The 18,006-nt window shown below is 42.0% G+C and overlaps 1 protein-coding gene across 1 annotated transcript; it reads left to right on the top strand.

Moving 5' to 3' along the window:
* Window positions 1-1,073: 1,073 nt before the first annotated feature.
* On the top strand, window positions 1,074-16,516 carry LOC134496975 (vomeronasal type-2 receptor 26-like; the record flags this gene model as incomplete). Its single annotated transcript, XM_063302689.1, has 3 exons — window positions 1,074-1,099; window positions 12,349-12,521; window positions 15,672-16,516. Coding segments are annotated over exons 1-3 (1,044 nt in total), but the record flags the coding sequence as incomplete, so codon positions are not given.
* Window positions 16,517-18,006: the final 1,490 nt, after the last annotated feature.

The raw sequence follows: 18,006 nt of genomic DNA, 5'->3' as shown, positions 1-18,006 counted from the left end.
GCCACCGCGTCCCTATAAAATAATAGTAGCAGGGGGGAAAAAAAAAAAACCTAAATTAGAAAAGTTAGAAAGTTTCCTTCTCCAGTACCTTTACTTGGTTTTCAAAGGGAGAAAATCACGGAATTCAAATGGAAATTTCAGTCATTATGAATTAAACAAAAAATTAAATCAAATTAAATTAAATTCTGTTAAATTAAATTTTGATCTCACTCTTGAGAAGTGTCTTTCTTATGACCATTGGAAAAATATCTCTGGACGTAATCAGTTAGACCCAGTAACTGATGTATTGATTATGTGCCATCAAGTCATTTTTGACTCTAAGCAACCATGTAGATAGATTTTCTCCATGATGATCTCTCCCTAACGTGGTTATACCCACATGGATTTAATGGCAAATTCATAGCTTTGCTGTAATTAGACATTCTAGATATATGTGCAAACATATACGTTTAATCTAATCTTAATTGAAACTCAAATAAATAACCTGAGTAACTGAAGAAGGGTGTTCTATAGGTTCTAATATCTAAGTATGGATTCAGTGTGTATTTCTGTAGGAAACAACATAATTAGACTAAATTGACAAAATAAGCAGAGAAGGGGCAGTATTATAAGCTTCCTTTCCTAGATACTTTCCCACTTATAGGCACCACTCTCCTGTTGGCCACCACATATTGCAAGAGGCCTTTGCATGAGTTGTGTATCAGCCAGGTAACCTAAATCACCAAGAGTGGGAAAATTTAAGCTAAGCTGCTCATACTTTACTATGTCTTTGGGACTGCTGGTTCTCCCAAGGCAAGGAGTAAACAGTCTGATTCCAGATATGAACATCCCACTTGAAAAAAAGGGTGTCTAGCCCTTTTTATCACTAGGTGGGAAGAAAACAGAGACAATTATTGGAACTTTCATTTCAGTGTAAAAGGGGCTCAGATTTGATCTGTAAAAGTTGTGGTGTCCTGTTCAGAGTATGCACCCGACAGGTTCTCAATAAAGATTCTTTATTAAATAACTATTTACAATAAATAAGTCCTTGAAATACGAAGACTGGATAACGAAGACCAACTGGGCACAGCAAGATGACGGAGAGGATCTTCCACTGGAGGTGAGACTGGACTCTATGAGCTGGAGATAGCAGTTCTCGAACTGGATCAATACTGGAACAGCATGGACACTAGGTGACTGGCTCCCTGGACCTGGAAGCAGGACTACGAGCAGCAGACAGGGATAAACTGAAGACTTGGCACAGGACTCGAACTCAGAGCAAGGGTAGTCTCAACTGAGGTTTCTGGACTAATTTGGGAACTCATAAATGAAGTCTCAAAAACAAGGCTTGGAACTTGTGCTGGACTGGACTCAGCTGGAAGCTGGAAGCATCAGATTAGGCTGGAAACTCTGGACAGGAAACTTGGAGCAAAGCTTGGAACTTGGCTGGAAGCCCCGGACTAGGCTGAATTCTCTGGACAGGAGACTTGGAGCAGAGCTTGGAACTAGGCTGGACTCGGCTGGAAGCCCCGGACTAGGCTGAATTCTCTGGACAGGAGACTTGGAGCAGAGCTTGGAACTAGGCTGGACTTGGCTGGAAGCTCCGGACTAGGCTGAATTCTCTGGACAGGAGACTTGGAGCAGAGCTTGGAACTAGGCTGGACTTGGCTGGAAGCCCAGGACTAGGCTGAATTCTCTGGACAGGAGACTTGGAGCAGAGCTTGGAACTAGGCTGGACTTGGCTGGAAGCCCCGGACTAGGCTGAATTCTCTGGACAGGAGACTTGGAGCAGAGCTTGGAACTAGGCTGGACTTGGCTGGAAGCCCCGGACTAGGCTGAATTCTCTGGACAGGAGACTTGGAGCAGAGCTTGGAACTAGGCTGGACTTGGCTGGAAGCTCCGGATTAGGCTGAATTCTCTGGACAGGAGACTTGGAGCAGAGCTTGGAACTAGGCTGGACTTGGCTGGAAGCCCCGGACTAGGCTGAATTCTCTGGACAGGAGACTTGGAGCAGAGCTTGGAACTAGGCTGGACTTGGCTGGAAGCCCCGGACTAGGCTGAATTCTCTGGACAGGAGACTTGGAGCAGAGCTTGGAACTAGGCTGGACTTGGCTGGAAGCTCCGGACTAGGCTGAATTCTCTGGACAGGAGATTTGGAGCAGAGCTTGGAACTAGGCTGGACTTGGCTGGAAGCCCAGGACTAGGCTGAATTCTCTGGACAGGAGACTTGGAGCAGAGCTTGGAACTAGGCTGGACTTGGCTGGAAGCCCAGGACTAGGCTGAATTCTCTGGACAGGAGACTTGGAGCAGAGCTTGGAACTAGGCTGGACTTGGCTGGAAGCCCCGGACTAGGCTGAATTCTCTGGACAGGAGACTTGGAGCAGAGCTTGGAACTAGGCTGGACTTGGCTGGAAGCCCCGGACTAGGCTGAATTCTCTGGACAGGAGACTTGGAGCAGAGCTTGGAACTAGGCTGGACTTGGCTGGAAGCCCAGGACTAGGCTGAATTCTCTGGACAGGAGACTTGGAGCAGAGCTTGGAACTAGGCTGGACTTGGCTGGAAGCCCCGGACTAGGCTGAATTCTCTGGACAGGAGACTTGGAGCAGAGCTTGGAACTAGGCTGGAAGCCCCGGACTAGGCTGAATTCTCTGGACAGGAGACTTGGAGCAGAGCTTGGAACTAGGCTGGACTCGGCTGGAAGCCCCGGACTAGGCTGAATTCTCTGGACAGGAGACTTGGAGCAGAGCTTGGAACTAGGCTGGACTTGGCTGGAAGCCCCGGACTAGGCTGAATTCTCTGGACAGGAGACTTGGAGCAGAGCTTGGAACTAGGCTGGACTTGGCTGGAAGCCCCGGACTAGGCTGAATTCTCTGGACAGGAGACTTGGAGCAGAGCTTGGAACTAGGCTGGACTTGGCTGGAAGCTCCGGATTAGGCTGAATTCTCTGGACAGGAGACTTGGAGCAGAGCTTGGAACTAGGCTGGACTTGGCTGGAAGCTCCGGATTAGGCTGAATTCTCTGGACAGGAGACTTGGAGCAGAGCTTGGAACTAGGCTGGACTTGGCTGGAAGCCCCGGACTAGGCTGAATTCTCTGGACAGGAGACTTGGAGCAGAGCTTGGAACTAGGCTGGACTTGGCTGGAAGCCCCGGACTAGGCTGAATTCTCTGGACAGGAGACTTGGAGCAGAGCTTGGAACTAGGCTGGACTTGGCTGGAAGCTCCGGACTAGGCTGAATTCTCTGGACAGGAGATTTGGAGCAGAGCTTGGAACTAGGCTGGACTTGGCTGGAAGCCCAGGACTAGGCTGAATTCTCTGGACAGGAGACTTGGAGCAGAGCTTGGAACTAGGCTGGACTTGGCTGGAAGCCCAGGACTAGGCTGAATTCTCTGGACAGGAGACTTGGAGCAGAGCTTGGAACTAGGCTGGACTTGGCTGGAAGCCCCGGACTAGGCTGAATTCTCTGGACAGGAGACTTGGAGCAGAGCTTGGAACTAGGCTGGACTTGGCTGGAAGCCCCGGACTAGGCTGAATTCTCTGGACAGGAGACTTGGAGCAGAGCTTGGAACTAGGCTGGACTTGGCTGGAAGCTCCGGACTAGGCTGAATTCTCTGGACAGGAGACTTGGAGCAGAGCTTGGAACTAGGCTGGACTTGGCTGGAAGCCCAGGACTAGGCTGAATTCTCTGGACAGGAGACTTGGAGCAGAGCTTGGAACTAGGCTGGACTTGGCTGGAAGCCCCGGACTAGGCTGAATTCTCTGGACAGGAGACTTGGAGCAGAGCTTGGAACTAGGCTGGACTTGGCTGGAAGCTCCGGACTAGGCTGAATTCTCTGGACAGGAGACTTGGAGCAGAGCTTGGAACTAGGCTGGACTTGGCTGGAAGCCCAGGACTAGGCTGAATTCTCTGGACAGGAGACTTGGAACAAGACTTGGAACTCAGAACTAGGCTGGACTCAGCTGGAAGCACCATGTGTGCCACGAACTCAGATCCTGAGCAAGATAGGTGAAAATCTCCGAAACTCGCTGGAGTCTGCAAAGTGCAGTCACAATGAACTGTGATCAAGCAGTGGTGCAGAAAACTCCCAAATTGGCTGGTTGGAGGACAGGAAACTTGTCCTCAAACAAATGGTTGGCTCTGTCTAATGGAATAGTTATATAGGGTAAAGATCTGTTCTTCCTCTGATGTTGTTCTTGTTGTTACTATTATTATTTTCATGTCTTGGAATGACATTACACACCACTGTATTCTTATCAGCACAAATAACTTGTTCTTTCACTAACATCCAATCCTTTTCAAACCACGGTTTAGAAAAGATGGTAGAGATGATGAGTAACCAAGATGCTACACTCAGGATTAGTTGGATCACCTGCCTATGTTAGGCAGTGAACTTGGAAGAGATCATGAGAGCTACTGCCTTCTGTGTCACCTTGCTCTGCAAATATGAGGGAAGACTGTGGATTCCCAAAGTGCAAGAAACCAATGTTGTAAAAGTAACCAAGTTGGCTTTATTCAGGGGCTCTGGTAGAAAAATCAGTTTCCTTTCCTTATTAGTTGCTCTTTGGAGTCCTTGGTGCTCTCTGAGCCTTGTTGTTTTCTTGCAGACATTTCACTGCCAGACCAAGCAGCATCTTCAGTGCAAAAAGGGAGTGGGCCTTGCTCTCTGTTTATATACTGTGGTTTGTCCCGCTTGTGTTGGTGGGGGTGTTGTTCTCTCCTTGGGAGTTCCTTGATTGGGCTGTTGTTTGCTGATGGGTTGACTGACTGAGTTAAGAGTCCCTTGATTAAGGTATAATGTTCTGTTTGATTGTTCATCTGGTGTTAATCTTGGTGTTAATCTTTGCACACTGGGTGTCGATTCCTGGCAAGGAGGTGTTCGGGTCTTTTGGCTTTTCTATTGTCTTTTTTGAATGGAGTATACAAGTTGTTTACCTCTATGTGTCTGTTGATGGCTGCTTTGTCTGAGTGCCAAGCTTCCAGGAATTCTCTAGCATTTTTGGATTTGGCCTAGTTCAGAGTTTTCCAGTTGAAAGTCTGGTTGAGTCTGTCCATGTGTTGTCAGATTAAGGTGTTTTCACAATGAAAACTTATCTCTCTTGCTGTGCATTAGATGCCCATGAAAATGGGAACCAGGAAAATAAATAGTACCAAGGTCACACAGTTGGGCAGGACTAGAACTCATGATCTCCCAGTTTATGTAATCTCTAAAATTCTTTCTTCTTGTGTTTCACACTCTTTATAGTTTTTATTCTTTTTGTAGTTTTCTGTGTTTTTTTGTAGTTTTATTATATCTTTCAAACTTAATAAAATTCTTATTTAAAAAAAAAAGATAGGGAGAGGGTGAGAGACCTGCTGTTTAAGGAGAGCACAAGTACATCTTAACTCACTGATTCATGCTATGACTTTAACATTGTTTCCCTCTGTCAAACCATCTTTGACCTGAACCAATCATATTATACTGTCATTCTTCATAGCAGAACCTGCATTAAGCAGAGGATTGACAAAATTGTTGAGGTTTTCCTACTAACGATTAAGACTGCTATTGTACCTAATCATTTTGGCCCAGTGAAGAGGTTGTATTTATTTGTCTCCTCTCACATGCTTCATGCAAATTGCCTGGGGGGAGGAAACCTGCCCGGACTTGTTTCTTACTTCCTCTTTTTTCTCTGCCGGCAATGGAGCCAAGCAAGGCTTGCTCCAAAGGGGAGCTAAGTCCCTTAAATATGTGTTGCTTTTGTTTTGCTTTCTGTAAATAAATTATTTTTATAGAAATGTTTGGTGTGTGACTTTTTTTTACCTCTCCTGGGCTAAAGGCTTTCCCAGCATCTGCTAACAGGTTATGTGCCCAGTAAACAGCCTAGTAAAACCCAGAGAGAAAAGAGAGATCAGCTCCACACCTCATGCACAATTTAAAGGCAGGTAGCAAAGACCATGTGAAGATTTTCTTTGGAGCCACCTGGAGATTTTCCAGCAACTGCCGGTCTACAGGACAAAGAAGCCAGCTGAGGTGACTTGCAAAAGAAGGAAGAAGCCATGGCTACCTCCCAGCCCTCAGCGATGCCTCTGGAGTGCCTATCAGAGACCAACTATTTGAATTTGGCCCTGAAGATGGAGATCTATCTTCGCAGAGAGAATCTTTGGCTGCCAATTGGTGAGCAAAACCCCCCAAATCTCAGTGCTGAATGGCTGAGACAGGATGAGTGGGCTAGAGCCACCATTATCTTGGGAGTTGAGGACAATCAGCTAGTCCACGTGCAAGGCATGCAGTCTGCAAAGCAACTTTGGGACGCTTTGAGAGACTTATATGTAAAGGCAACAGCAGGGAGTAAAGTTACTCGGACAAAAAACTGTACAGAGCCTACCTTGCAGAAGGAGATAGCCCTTCCTGAGCACCTGCATTATATTCAGCAGCTGTTTGTTGAGTTGCAGGAGAGAGGAATGGAATTTACACCTCTCACAAAATCATATATCCTCCTGTCCTCACTAAATGCGACGTGGGACACGCTGATCTGTACCCTGGAGGCTATGCCTGAAGCAGACCTCACCCCATTGTATGTTACACAGTGCTTACTCGCTGAATGGGATAAGAGAGAGGAAAGATCCCCCCCCCATCTCTTCTGGAAAGCTGCAATACCAGAAAACGAGGGAAAAGAAGGGAAAGGAACCTGAGGCCACAGCGCTAGCAAGCCAGCGATGCTTCACTTGTGGTTCAGCTGGACATTTGCAAAGAGACTGTGCCATGAGAACCAAGAGTAGAAAGACAGAGAAGAAAAACACAAGAGCAACACAGAAGAAGGCTCTTCAGACAACCCAGATTGCACAGGTTGCTGAGAAGGGTAATTCTGATGTATGGGTGTTAGATTCTGGGGCCAATTGTCATTTATGTAATTGTAAAAGCTCTTTTGTGTCACTGTCTAAAACTGAAAGACAAAGTGTATCTTTGGCTGATGGGTCTGTGACCAAAATTATGGGACAAGGTGACTTGTATTTATCCTGCTTAGGAGAAACTGTAAAAGGTGTGTTGTATGTGCCAAATTTACAATCAAACCTTTTAACTGTGGCACCATTGGCAGCAACAGGGTATATCATAACATTTAAGAAAAATGGTTGTGAGATACGAAAAAATGGGAAATTGTGTGCTACTGGTATGTTAAAAGACTCCTTGTACATTGTGCAAAATGCAAGGAAGCCAAGCTGCAAGGCTGCAGTTGGCAACACACCATATCATGACCAATGTGTACACCTGATGCACAGGAGATTTGGTCATGCTAATTTCAAGTATATAGCACAAACGCCACAGCTGTGTGCTGACCTAAAGATAAAACCCTGTGATAAATACTTAGACTGTGTAGTTTGCAAAGAATGCAAAACACTAAAAGCTCCTGTGAGTAAGCACAGTGACAGAGTTACAACTAGACCTTTGGAAATTGTACACTCTGACATTATTGGTCCTTTTGCTCCAAGTCTTGGACAAGCAAGGTATGCAATGACCATCATTGATGATTTCTCAAGATACACATTTATCTACATCTTAAAACATAAAGATGAAGCATTTGAGAAATTTAAAAGTTTTGTGACATGGGCAAATGGAAAATTCCCTAGGCCTGTATCTACACTCCAATGTGATAGAGGAGGAGAATACCTTTCTCACAAATTCAGAAGTTTCCTAGTGGAAAAAGGGATAGAACAAATTCTTTCTAACCCTTACACCCCTCAGCAAAATGGTGTTGCTGAAAGAAAGGGCAGAACCTTGCAAAATGCGATGGAATGTATGATTAAAGATTCACAATTATCTTTTAAGTACTGGGGAGAGGCCATATCCACTGCCACTTATGTACAGAACAGGTTGTATAACTCTGTGATTCAGGACACTCCATTCCATTTGTTTTATGGTGTGAAACCAAAGGTAAACCATCTTAGAGTGTTTGGTAGCACTGCATGGGTTCACATTCCAAAACAGCAGAGAAGGAAAGGAGGCCCCACAACAAAGAAAGCCATCTTTGTTGGCTATGAACAAAGCCAGAGGAGCTACAGGTTCATAATGGGAGAGAAATTAATAATTAGCAAAAGCGCTTATTTTGCTGAACAAAACTGGGGGAGATTAAATTCTAGCTCTCCAGTTGAACTGAACACCACAAGAGAACAGCAAGGACTTGCTGATGGTGATCTTTTGCCTGATGAGGACATTAAAGCAGAAAAGCAAACTGAAGATCTGTCTGATGAGACAGATGCTTCTCAGGAAAGTGATAGGAGTCAAAATTTAAGCCCTGTATTACCTCACAGATCTCAGAGGAGTAATAAAGGTGTTCCTCCATCACGTTTTCAGGCTGAAACAGTAAAGGCTTTTCACATATTCACAGAACCTGAGTCTTTAGAACAAGTGAATGCTTTACCACCTGAGATTGCACAAAATTGGCATCCTGCCATGCAACAGGAATTAGCATCCTTGAAAGAAAATAAAACATGGAAACTGGTAAATCTACCTCCCAATGAACGCTGTCTGGGTTGTAGGTGGGTTTTCAAACTGAAAAGGGATGCTGATGGCAAAATCCAAAAATATAAAGCAAGGTTGGTTGCAAAAGCGTTCACTCAAAGGAAAGATTTAGACTTTGACAAGACTTTTGCACCAGTTACTAAAGGTGAATCAATTAGATTACTGTTAAAAGTCGCTGCACTAAAAGGAATGTCAGTTAACCACTATGACATTCAAACTGCATTTCTCTATGGTGATTTAGACCACAGATTATACATGCAGCAACCCCCTGGCTATGAAAAAGGGGAGAATCTAGTCTGTGAACTGCAGAAGTCAATCTATGGGTTAAAACAAGCTGCTAGATCCTGGAACCAAACATTAGATGAAAAACTGCAGAGTTTTGGTTTTGAAAAAGGAAAAGCAGATCTCTGTGTATATATGAAGAAGGACAAACAAGGCTGTATGTATCTGTGCATTTATGTTGATGATTTGCTGCTGTTCACATCAACAGAAAAACCAAGGCTTGATTTTGAAGCCTGCATGAAAAGCCATTTCACATTAAAAAGTCTTGGAATTATAACAACCTAGGTTTGGAAAAACACAGGAAGAAGAATGGTAGCTTTCTGTTAAACCAAAGGGGAGATAATGGTAAAATAATGTGAATGGAAAGACATATAAAGTTGTCAGAGAAGATTGGTTTGCATCTTAATCTATAGTGTAAAAAGGGGAGTGTTGAGGTTTTCCTACTAACAATTAAGACTGCTATTGTACCTAATCATTTTGGCCCAGTGAAGAGGTTGTATTTATTTGTCTCCTCTCACGTGCTTCATGCAAGTTGCCTGCGGGGAGGAAACATGCACGGACTTGTTTCTTACTTCCTCTTTTTTCTCTGCCGGCAATGGAGCCAAACAAGGCTTGCTCCAAAGGGGAGCTAAGTCCTTTAAATATGGTTTGCTTTTGTTTTGCTTTCTGTAAATAAATTATTTTTATAGAAATGTTTGGTGTGTGACTTTTTTTGACCTCTCCTGGGCTAAAGGCTTTCCCAGCATCTGCTAACAAAAATGACCTCAGCAAATTAACTTGCCTTCTTTTTAAATGGTGTTTGAATCAAGAAACTTTGGAACCTGGTTATAGATGTGTATCTGTCTGACATGGTAGCATCTTTGGAAAAAAATGTGCAAAGTTTTATTGTTTTGTGCATATGGTGCTCCTCCCAATCTCTTTCAAAAGTTTCAAAAGTTCATAGCACTCCTGAAGTCCTGCAGAGATATGATAAACATGTTTCCTTTTCACACATTGGAAACAAAGTCCTACTGTAAGCAAGCTATTATCTCCCAAGTAATTATCAAGTTAAGTATCATCATTCTCCCTTTTTTTTTTTTTTTTTTTGTCTCAAGGGAATGTCAGTAACCATGACAAAACTATGAACCCAGGTTAAAACATGGCATTAATATCAGTTCAAAAATACGGGATTACTTGTAGAGAGAATACGAAGGATGTACATTTAATTGGTGAAACTTCATTCATTCACTCTAGATAATATTGAATGTATGAGAGGCAGGTTGATTTTGACCCAGCATCTCACCTGCATGGTAACATTGGTGTTTGGTGTCAATAATGACAATATATTATAGTGAGCTGGTTATATTCAGAACACTGGTTTTATTCTTTTTTCCTAACATGATGGTAATTTCTCCTGTTTCCAACTGCAGTCTCAGTGGTCCTCTTGCAATTGTTCACAAGTATTATCAGCCTGGAGACTTAATTATTGCTGCTATTCTTTATCAGGTCTTCTTTCTTTCAAATGAGATCACTTTTGAAAGCCTTCCTTCTCGTGAAGTGCTTGATCAGTACCTGTAAGTATCCTCCTGAACCTCCACCTCCTCCACATCCACATTACCAGCTAAATGTTGTATTTTCTTTCTTTCACTAATCTGCTGAAATGTATTGATTGCTAGTTGACTGGTATGACTACGTCCAGTTGGTATGACTAATGGCCATATTTAGGCTTTTTCATTATAGAGCTCACAGAAGCTTAGCCTGTCCTAACACTGAAAGTTAAACAGAGACAAATAGTATTGATCTGAGCCATAAACTATATGAATTACTTTTTTTCTCAGGAAACTTCCTTCCTTCAGCAAAGTCCTCTCTTGAAAGTAGAAATCTTGAGTAATCTAGGCTTTGCAGATTCCCTCTGGTTTATCCAGACCTTTTTTTCCCCTTTCATTTAACCCAGAAATGAAGCAGGAAACCCTCAAGAGCATTAGAAAAAACTATTTCAGTCTACTACAAGTCTAGGGTGGGAAAATGGAACTGGCTTCCCACCCTTACAAAAATTCAAAGTGCAGATGAAACTGAAATGAAGTGTTGGCTTAGCTCAATTGTACCTAACCCCAACTAGGTCAGGACACCCCAGTCTATACAATCCAGGGCTATTATTTGCTGAAGACCAAATTCCAGGTGTCCAGGGCAAACAATAATACAACATTTTGTTTGTGTATGAACATATAAATATAACAATTAAAAGTAGCAACTCTCTGATTTGATTCAGAAACAGAAATAGATTGACATAGTTTATTATTCTCGCTGAAGCTTCCTCACTCAAAACTACCAACAGACTTTGGCTCTGGCATTTGCTGTAAAGGAGATCAATGAACATTCTGGGATTTTACCCAATGTCAGCCTTGGTTTCCAGATTGCTACTGATTATCTTGAGGAAATTACAACTTACCTTTTAGCACTGGAATTTCTATCTACAAAAGATAAATTTATCCCCAACTACAAATGTAATGACCAGACCAATACAGTAGCTGTCATTGGAGGACCCCGTTCTAAGACCTGTCTCAACATGGCTACTGCTCTGTGCAACTACAAGCTTCCTCAGGTGAGAACAAAAATAAAGGAAGATGGAAGTTCACAAGCTATTTCTTACTTTCAGATGCTGAGTCCCATGATCAATCTTCTCAGAAGTAGCATAAAATGTCAGACAAGAATACAACCCATTCTTGATCTGCAGTGAAAATCACCACCACGGCTGTTCTTCATCACAGTACGAAACTTCCTGATGCCAATGTGTTAAACCGCTAAGGAAGGCTCTGATGCCCTTTCTACCCAAACAATAAGGATGGCTTACACTTAGACTCGGGGCCTTTCTTCAAAAATTAAGCAAGGGTGCCAATGAAAATCATACATATTGCACATTTTTCTTTGTCGAAATCCATTTTGCCTCTATCCACCCCCCCCCACTTTTCCCCCATTTAGATCACATATGGATCAGCTCCACTGATGAATAATGAACCAGCAGACATTTTTGTCAAATGGATGTTCCCAGATGAGATCCACCAGCTTAAAGGAATCCTACACTTACTGTTGCATTTTGGATGGACCTGGGTTGGGTTGATTTCTTTGTATGAGGAAGACAGAGAGAGGTTCATTCAAAAGAGTATTTCCATGTTTTCAGAGAGAGGAATCTGCTTTGACTTTATAGAATGTCTCCCTCAAATGATGTATGGTAATGAAGCTGCTGAAATGGTGGAAAAGGCAGATCAATTATACAAAGTGATCATGGGGAGTACAGTCATTGCAGTGATCTTCAATGCTGAAATTACAAGCATAGTGACTCTGAGATTAATGATCTATGTGTTAGATTCTGATGATATTCCAAAGGAGAGAAAAGCCAAAGTTTGGATCCTGACAGCTCAGATGGAATTCACCTCCATTCTGATGCAAAGAGAGTTGCCCATTGATTTTCTCCATGGTGCTCTTTCCTTTGCAATTCACTCTAAGCAGCTGACAGGTTTCCAACAATTTATGCAGAAGAGAAACCCAATCTTAGAAAAAGAAGATGGCTTTATTAGGGATTTCTGGAAAGGTGCTTTTGAATGCTCATTCTCCAGAGATATTCCAGATGGGAATGCTGAAAGGATCTGCACTGGAGAAGAGAAGCTGAAGACTCTTCCTAATTCTGTTTTTGAGACCACCATGGGTGGACATAGTTACAGCATCTACAATGCAGTCTATGCTGTGGCACATGCTCTGAGGGCCATGCGCTCCTCCAAACCCAAAGAGGGTCAGACATTTGATGAGAACAGATGGAAGCTGTTGCCTCAGTCACCATGGCAGGTAACATTTGCTAATGCAAAATTCAGGAAGGTCATCAGGTTGTGTAAAACATTTTGGATTGCTCAATAATCAGAGCAAAGAGATTTGTTGGATTTTTCCCTTTCTCAAATTTGTGATGGAATTCTCATCTGAAATTTTTTCAACTGAAACATTTTAGTTAGGCAACAGGGTAGAAAATGCATGTGACAGAGAACGTAGTTGTCTTCCAAAATTTAAGCATAGGCCAAATTGGCTCATGAAGCATAGGCCAGATTGCTGGAAACAAACTGAGATATGTCCCTACCTTTTCAAGGAACCCTGTTAACTTTCCTGTTTCTTCTTCTGCTTTTTCCTTCCTTTAGCTCCACCACTTTTTGCAGCGAGTCTCCTTTAACAACAGTGCTGGGGAAGAGGTTTCTTTTAGCCCAAAAGGGGAATGGGTAACTGGATTTGATATTTTCAGTTGGGTCACGTTCCCAAACCAGTCCTTTCTGACGGTCCAAGTTGGAAAGATCGACCCCCTGGCTCCCCCAGAGAAGCTCCTCACCCTTTCTGCCAAGGATATCATTTGGCCCCACATATTTAACCAGGTGTGTCTTGTTTTTTTCCCCTTTTCTTGACATTATAGTACCACTGACCCATGCAAATAATTGATTAAACAATAGCACTTGGATTAAACTATTAAGCTGCTTAGAAACCTCAGAGTAATATTTTTTTTTTCTTTTTGATGTGATACAAACATAAACTGCTAAAGCAAAAGAGGTGGCTTAAAGTTTAAATATCCTCATCATTTCTTTAGTTCCAATGCAATGCTATTTTAGTATGCAGGATTTGTTTCTTACTACATTAGTAAAATATGACACTTTGTATATAACTGAACAGGAGCAAACCATTTATTGAAACAGAATGAATATATATATATATATATATATTCAAATGGCATATGCATGCTTCATGTTTTTATCTCCTAAGATAATATATAAATATATCCCAAAAACAAAGGGTTTCTGCTGGAGAGTCTGTCTATTTAGATAACTAGTAATGCTAATCCAAGTGGAGTTATATGATTGCATACCATCTAGAATTTAAATGTCTTTCCTGAAATAGATGAAATAGCTGGCAAAAACTCACTTTTTGAAATACATTTACATTGAACATTTATCAAAATATATGGAAATATATGATTCAAAAACAAAGATTTTCTACTGGAGATTCTCTCTCTCTCATCAAAGTACAGTGCTATTCCAAATATTATTGCATGGTATCTCTAAAATTCATTAAAGGGGAAGGCAGAAGTATTTTTTTTTCTAAAAATGAAACATCAATCAATGAGGGAAGGAATATGACAGGAAAAAAAACCTTCTTTCTTAGCTGTTTTTACATTTATAAGACAGAATTCTAACTTTAACTTAAAAATAGCATTATATCCCAGTTCAAGCCTAATAATTTCAGGGAACCATATTCCTAAATCAGTATTATTTGAAAATCATTAAAAAAGAACACTAAAATTCATTTGTTTTTAATGTGCTCAAACTGCAAGGTACAAACAATCCCCCGTCCCCGAAAAATCTTAATTACTCTGCTATAAGCAACCAGATTGAAAATAGCTCAATTTTGAAAATCAAATTTTTGTTATGAAATGCTCACAAAGGTTTAAATAAGCTATGGTCTGTGATATGTATGGAAAAGTCAACCAAGCTTTGAAAGAGGTATAGTAAAAGTAGGACCCCAACCAAAACAATGGAACTGGAAGGAGAGCATACACCACTGACTCTTTCCCACACCAGGTTCTGGTACTGATTTCCACAGAAGAGATCTGTAGAATGCTGTGCTTGGCACGACCACTCGATTAGTGTAATAGGTGTGATATAAGGAACAGTCAAGGGAATCAGTGGAAATTTTAAACCAGAAAAAGTTGAAATTCAGTGGAGAATTTAAACCAGAAAGAAAATTGGAAAATGGAACATCAAGGCTTAAATGAAGAAATGAAGAGGTCACTAATGAAAAGAGGAATCCCTAAACATAATTCTTCATATGAAAGAATTCTGATTTTATTCATTTACAGACATTACCTCTTTCCATCTGTAACAAGAAATGTCCTTTTGGCCATAGCAGGATAAAAGTGGAAGGGAAATTGTCTTGTTGCTATGACTGTAGATTGTGTCCAGAAGGGAAGATAGCTGACCAAATCGGTAAGCAAACAAATATATTGAATGCATTGATAATTTAATAATACTAAACGGGGGCTGAATATTTAATCAATATTATAGTAACTGAAAATCTTGAGCTTCACAACAAATTGTATAGCTCATCAATGTAGTATTTGAACTAATTGTTCATAGTTCAGTAAGATATTTGATGATAAAACTAATCTGGTCACTCTATGTAGTAGGTCCAATAGATTTCTTAGATTGTGATTGTCCCTTTTTATCTCTCCTTTAGAAATTCTAAAGAGTTTACAGGAAGCCAAAGTTAGTTGGTAGACTATTCAAAATACTTCCTTTATTGTATACCTTCTTTATGGAAGTAAAGCTAACTTTACAATGGTAATGTCTTCCTATTAGTTTCTACTTGTTTTTACTTACTATTCCACCCAGATGTATTGATTGATAGGTTGATTGGCTTATGGAACATATATGGCTACCTAGGCAGCTCACCGCAATTCATAAAAAGACAAATGAAAACAAAACCACCCTTCCCACCAGGTCCTGGACCAATCAGCCTCCTGACTTTGGAGAACAGCCAAGTCTTCCTAGCCTACTACAAGGCTAAAAGGGCAGGGATCCCTGGGAGACTCTTGCAAATGGCTGGGGCAGCTACAGAGAAGGTGCATATCCAAGGTACCATCAGATGATGACATTTTACAGAGGAGACCTGGAGCATGCACACCTATGTCACCTATTGAGACAGGCAGAGGTGGTCCCACCAATAACTTTGCCCAGTGAAATGTAGGGTTTTAAAACACTTTAATTGCAACAGGAAAGCCACTGAGAGCTCATTAAAGCTAGAGAAAACTGGAAAAATCAGGGCACATTGACATTGAAGAGATGATGTTTCAAAATAATGATGTTTCTCTCAAAGGTTTTGTTTCTGGTTTCTTTCTTTTTTTTCCCCCCAGACTTAGATGACTGTGTCCCATGTCCAGAAGATCAATATCCAAGCAAGGATCGGGATAGTTGCCTTCAAAAAAACATAACTTACTTGACTTATCAAGATCCTTTGGGGATTTCTTTGGTAGTGATTGCACTCTCCTTTGCTTTCATCTCAGCTGTGGTGCTGGGGATCTTCCTGAAACACCAGGACACCCCCATTGTCAAAGCCAACAACAGGAATCTCACTTTTACCCTTCTCACTGCTCTCCTGCTCTCCTTCCTTTGCACTTTGCTTTTCATTGGCCAACCTGACCAAGTGAAATGTCTCATGCAACAAACTGCTTTTGGGATCATCTTCTCTGTAGCTCTTTCTTGTATACTGGGGAAAACAACCGTTGTTGTGCTTGCTTTCATGGCCACCAAGCCAGGATCCAAGATGAGGAAATGGGTGGGCAAAAGGCTGGCCAACACTATTGTGCTTTCTTGCTCCCTGGCACAATTCACCATTTGTGCAGTGTGGCTGGCAATTTCTCCCCCATTCCCAGTTTCTGACATGCATTCAGTGGCTGAAGAAATTGTCCTGGAATGTAATGCAGGCTCAACCACAATGCTGTATGCTGTCCTTGGCTTTATGGGGTTCTTGTCTGCTGTCAGCTTCACCGTGGCCTTCCTAGCTAGGAATTTACCTGACAGCTTCAACGAAGCCAAGTTTATCACCTTCAGCATGTTGGTCTTTTGCACTGTTTGGGTGTCATTTGTTCCCACCTATCTTAGTACAAAGGGGAAATACGTGGTGGCGGTGGAGATCTTCTCCATTTTGGCTTCTGCGGCTGGATTACTGGGCTGCATCTTTTCCCCCAAATGCTATATCATTATTCTGAGACCCAATTTAAATAAAAAGGAAAAACTAATAAAGAAATGAAACTGATTTTTTTACCAGACCCCATGAATATAGTCCAATTCATTCTTTTCAGCATGTTCATTTTTTTGCCATTTGGGGTTCTGCACTCTTCCCTCATATATTCTTAAAGAGATGGGAGTACTGGACCACCTTACCTGTCTCCTGAGAACCCATATGCAGGTCAGGAAGCAACAGTTAGAACCAGACATGGAACAACCGATTGGTTCAAAATTAGGAAAGGAGTACGGGAAGGCTGTATTTTGTCACCCTGATTATTTAACGTATATGCAGGGTACATCATGAAAAATGCTGGGCTGGATGAATCACAAGCTAGAATTAAGATTGCCGGGAGAAACATCAACAACCTCAGATATGTGGATGACACCACGCTAATTGCTGAAAGTGAGGAGGAACTAAACAGCCCCTTGAAGAGTGAAAGAGGAGAGTGCAAAAGCTGGCTTGAAATTCAACATTAAAAAAAAACCAAAAAAACCCTAAGATCATGGCATCTGGCCTCATCACGTCCTGGCAAATAGAAGGGGAAGAAATGGAAGGAGTGACAGATTTTATTTTCTTGGGCTCCAAGATCACCACCGATGGTGACTGCAGCCATGGAATTAAAAGATGACTGCTCCTTGGGAGGAAAGCTATGGCAAACCTAGGCAGCATATTAAGAAACAGAGACATAATCTTGCTGACAAAGGTTCATACAATCAAAGCTATGGTTTTCCCAATAGTGATGTACGGCTGTGAGATCTGGACCTTACAGAAGGCTGAGCACTGAAGAATTGATGCTTTCAAACTGTGGTGCTGGAGAAGACTCTTGAGAGTTCCTTGGACTGCAAGGAGGACAAATCAGTCAATCCTACAGGAAATCACCCTGAGTGCTCATTGGAAAGACAGATACTGAAGCTGAAGCTCAAATACTTTGGTCACCTAATGCAAAGAGAGGACTCACTGGAAAAGACCCTGATGCTAGGAAAGAATGAAGGCAAAAGGAGAAGGGGATGGCAGAGGATGAGATGGTTAGATAGCATCACCGATGCAATGAACATGAATTTGAGTAAACTCTGGGAGACAGTGGAGTACATGAAGGCCTGGTGTGCTATGGTCCATGGGGTCACCAAGAGTCAGACATCACATAACAACTGAACAACAACTACCCTCTTCCCTCATATCAACACCTCAATTTGTAATGGTTGCCTGGCCTAAAATACACTCAGGCTCACAAGCGATGGCTTGAAAGAAATCTGGTTTATTTAGGAATAGTGAGCAAGTACAAAGAAAGCTGAGAATGAGAAGAAGTGCACCAAATATAAACTAAAAACCCTCGGTGTGAAAGTGAGCCCTCCCCCTGTATAACCGTTTCAACTTCCCCATCCCAGGTGCCCCTAACAAGTTCTGTTAATCAATGGGTAAAAAGACCTTGAACACAAACGATAACCCAAACACATTCCATC

This window comes from Candoia aspera, chromosome 4 (assembly GCF_035149785.1).
Source record: "Candoia aspera isolate rCanAsp1 chromosome 4, rCanAsp1.hap2, whole genome shotgun sequence".
Classification (NCBI taxonomy): domain Eukaryota; kingdom Metazoa; phylum Chordata; class Lepidosauria; order Squamata; family Boidae; genus Candoia; species Candoia aspera.
The sequence above is the reverse complement of the archived record's forward strand: the minus strand, read 5'-3'. Positions and strand labels throughout refer to the sequence as shown.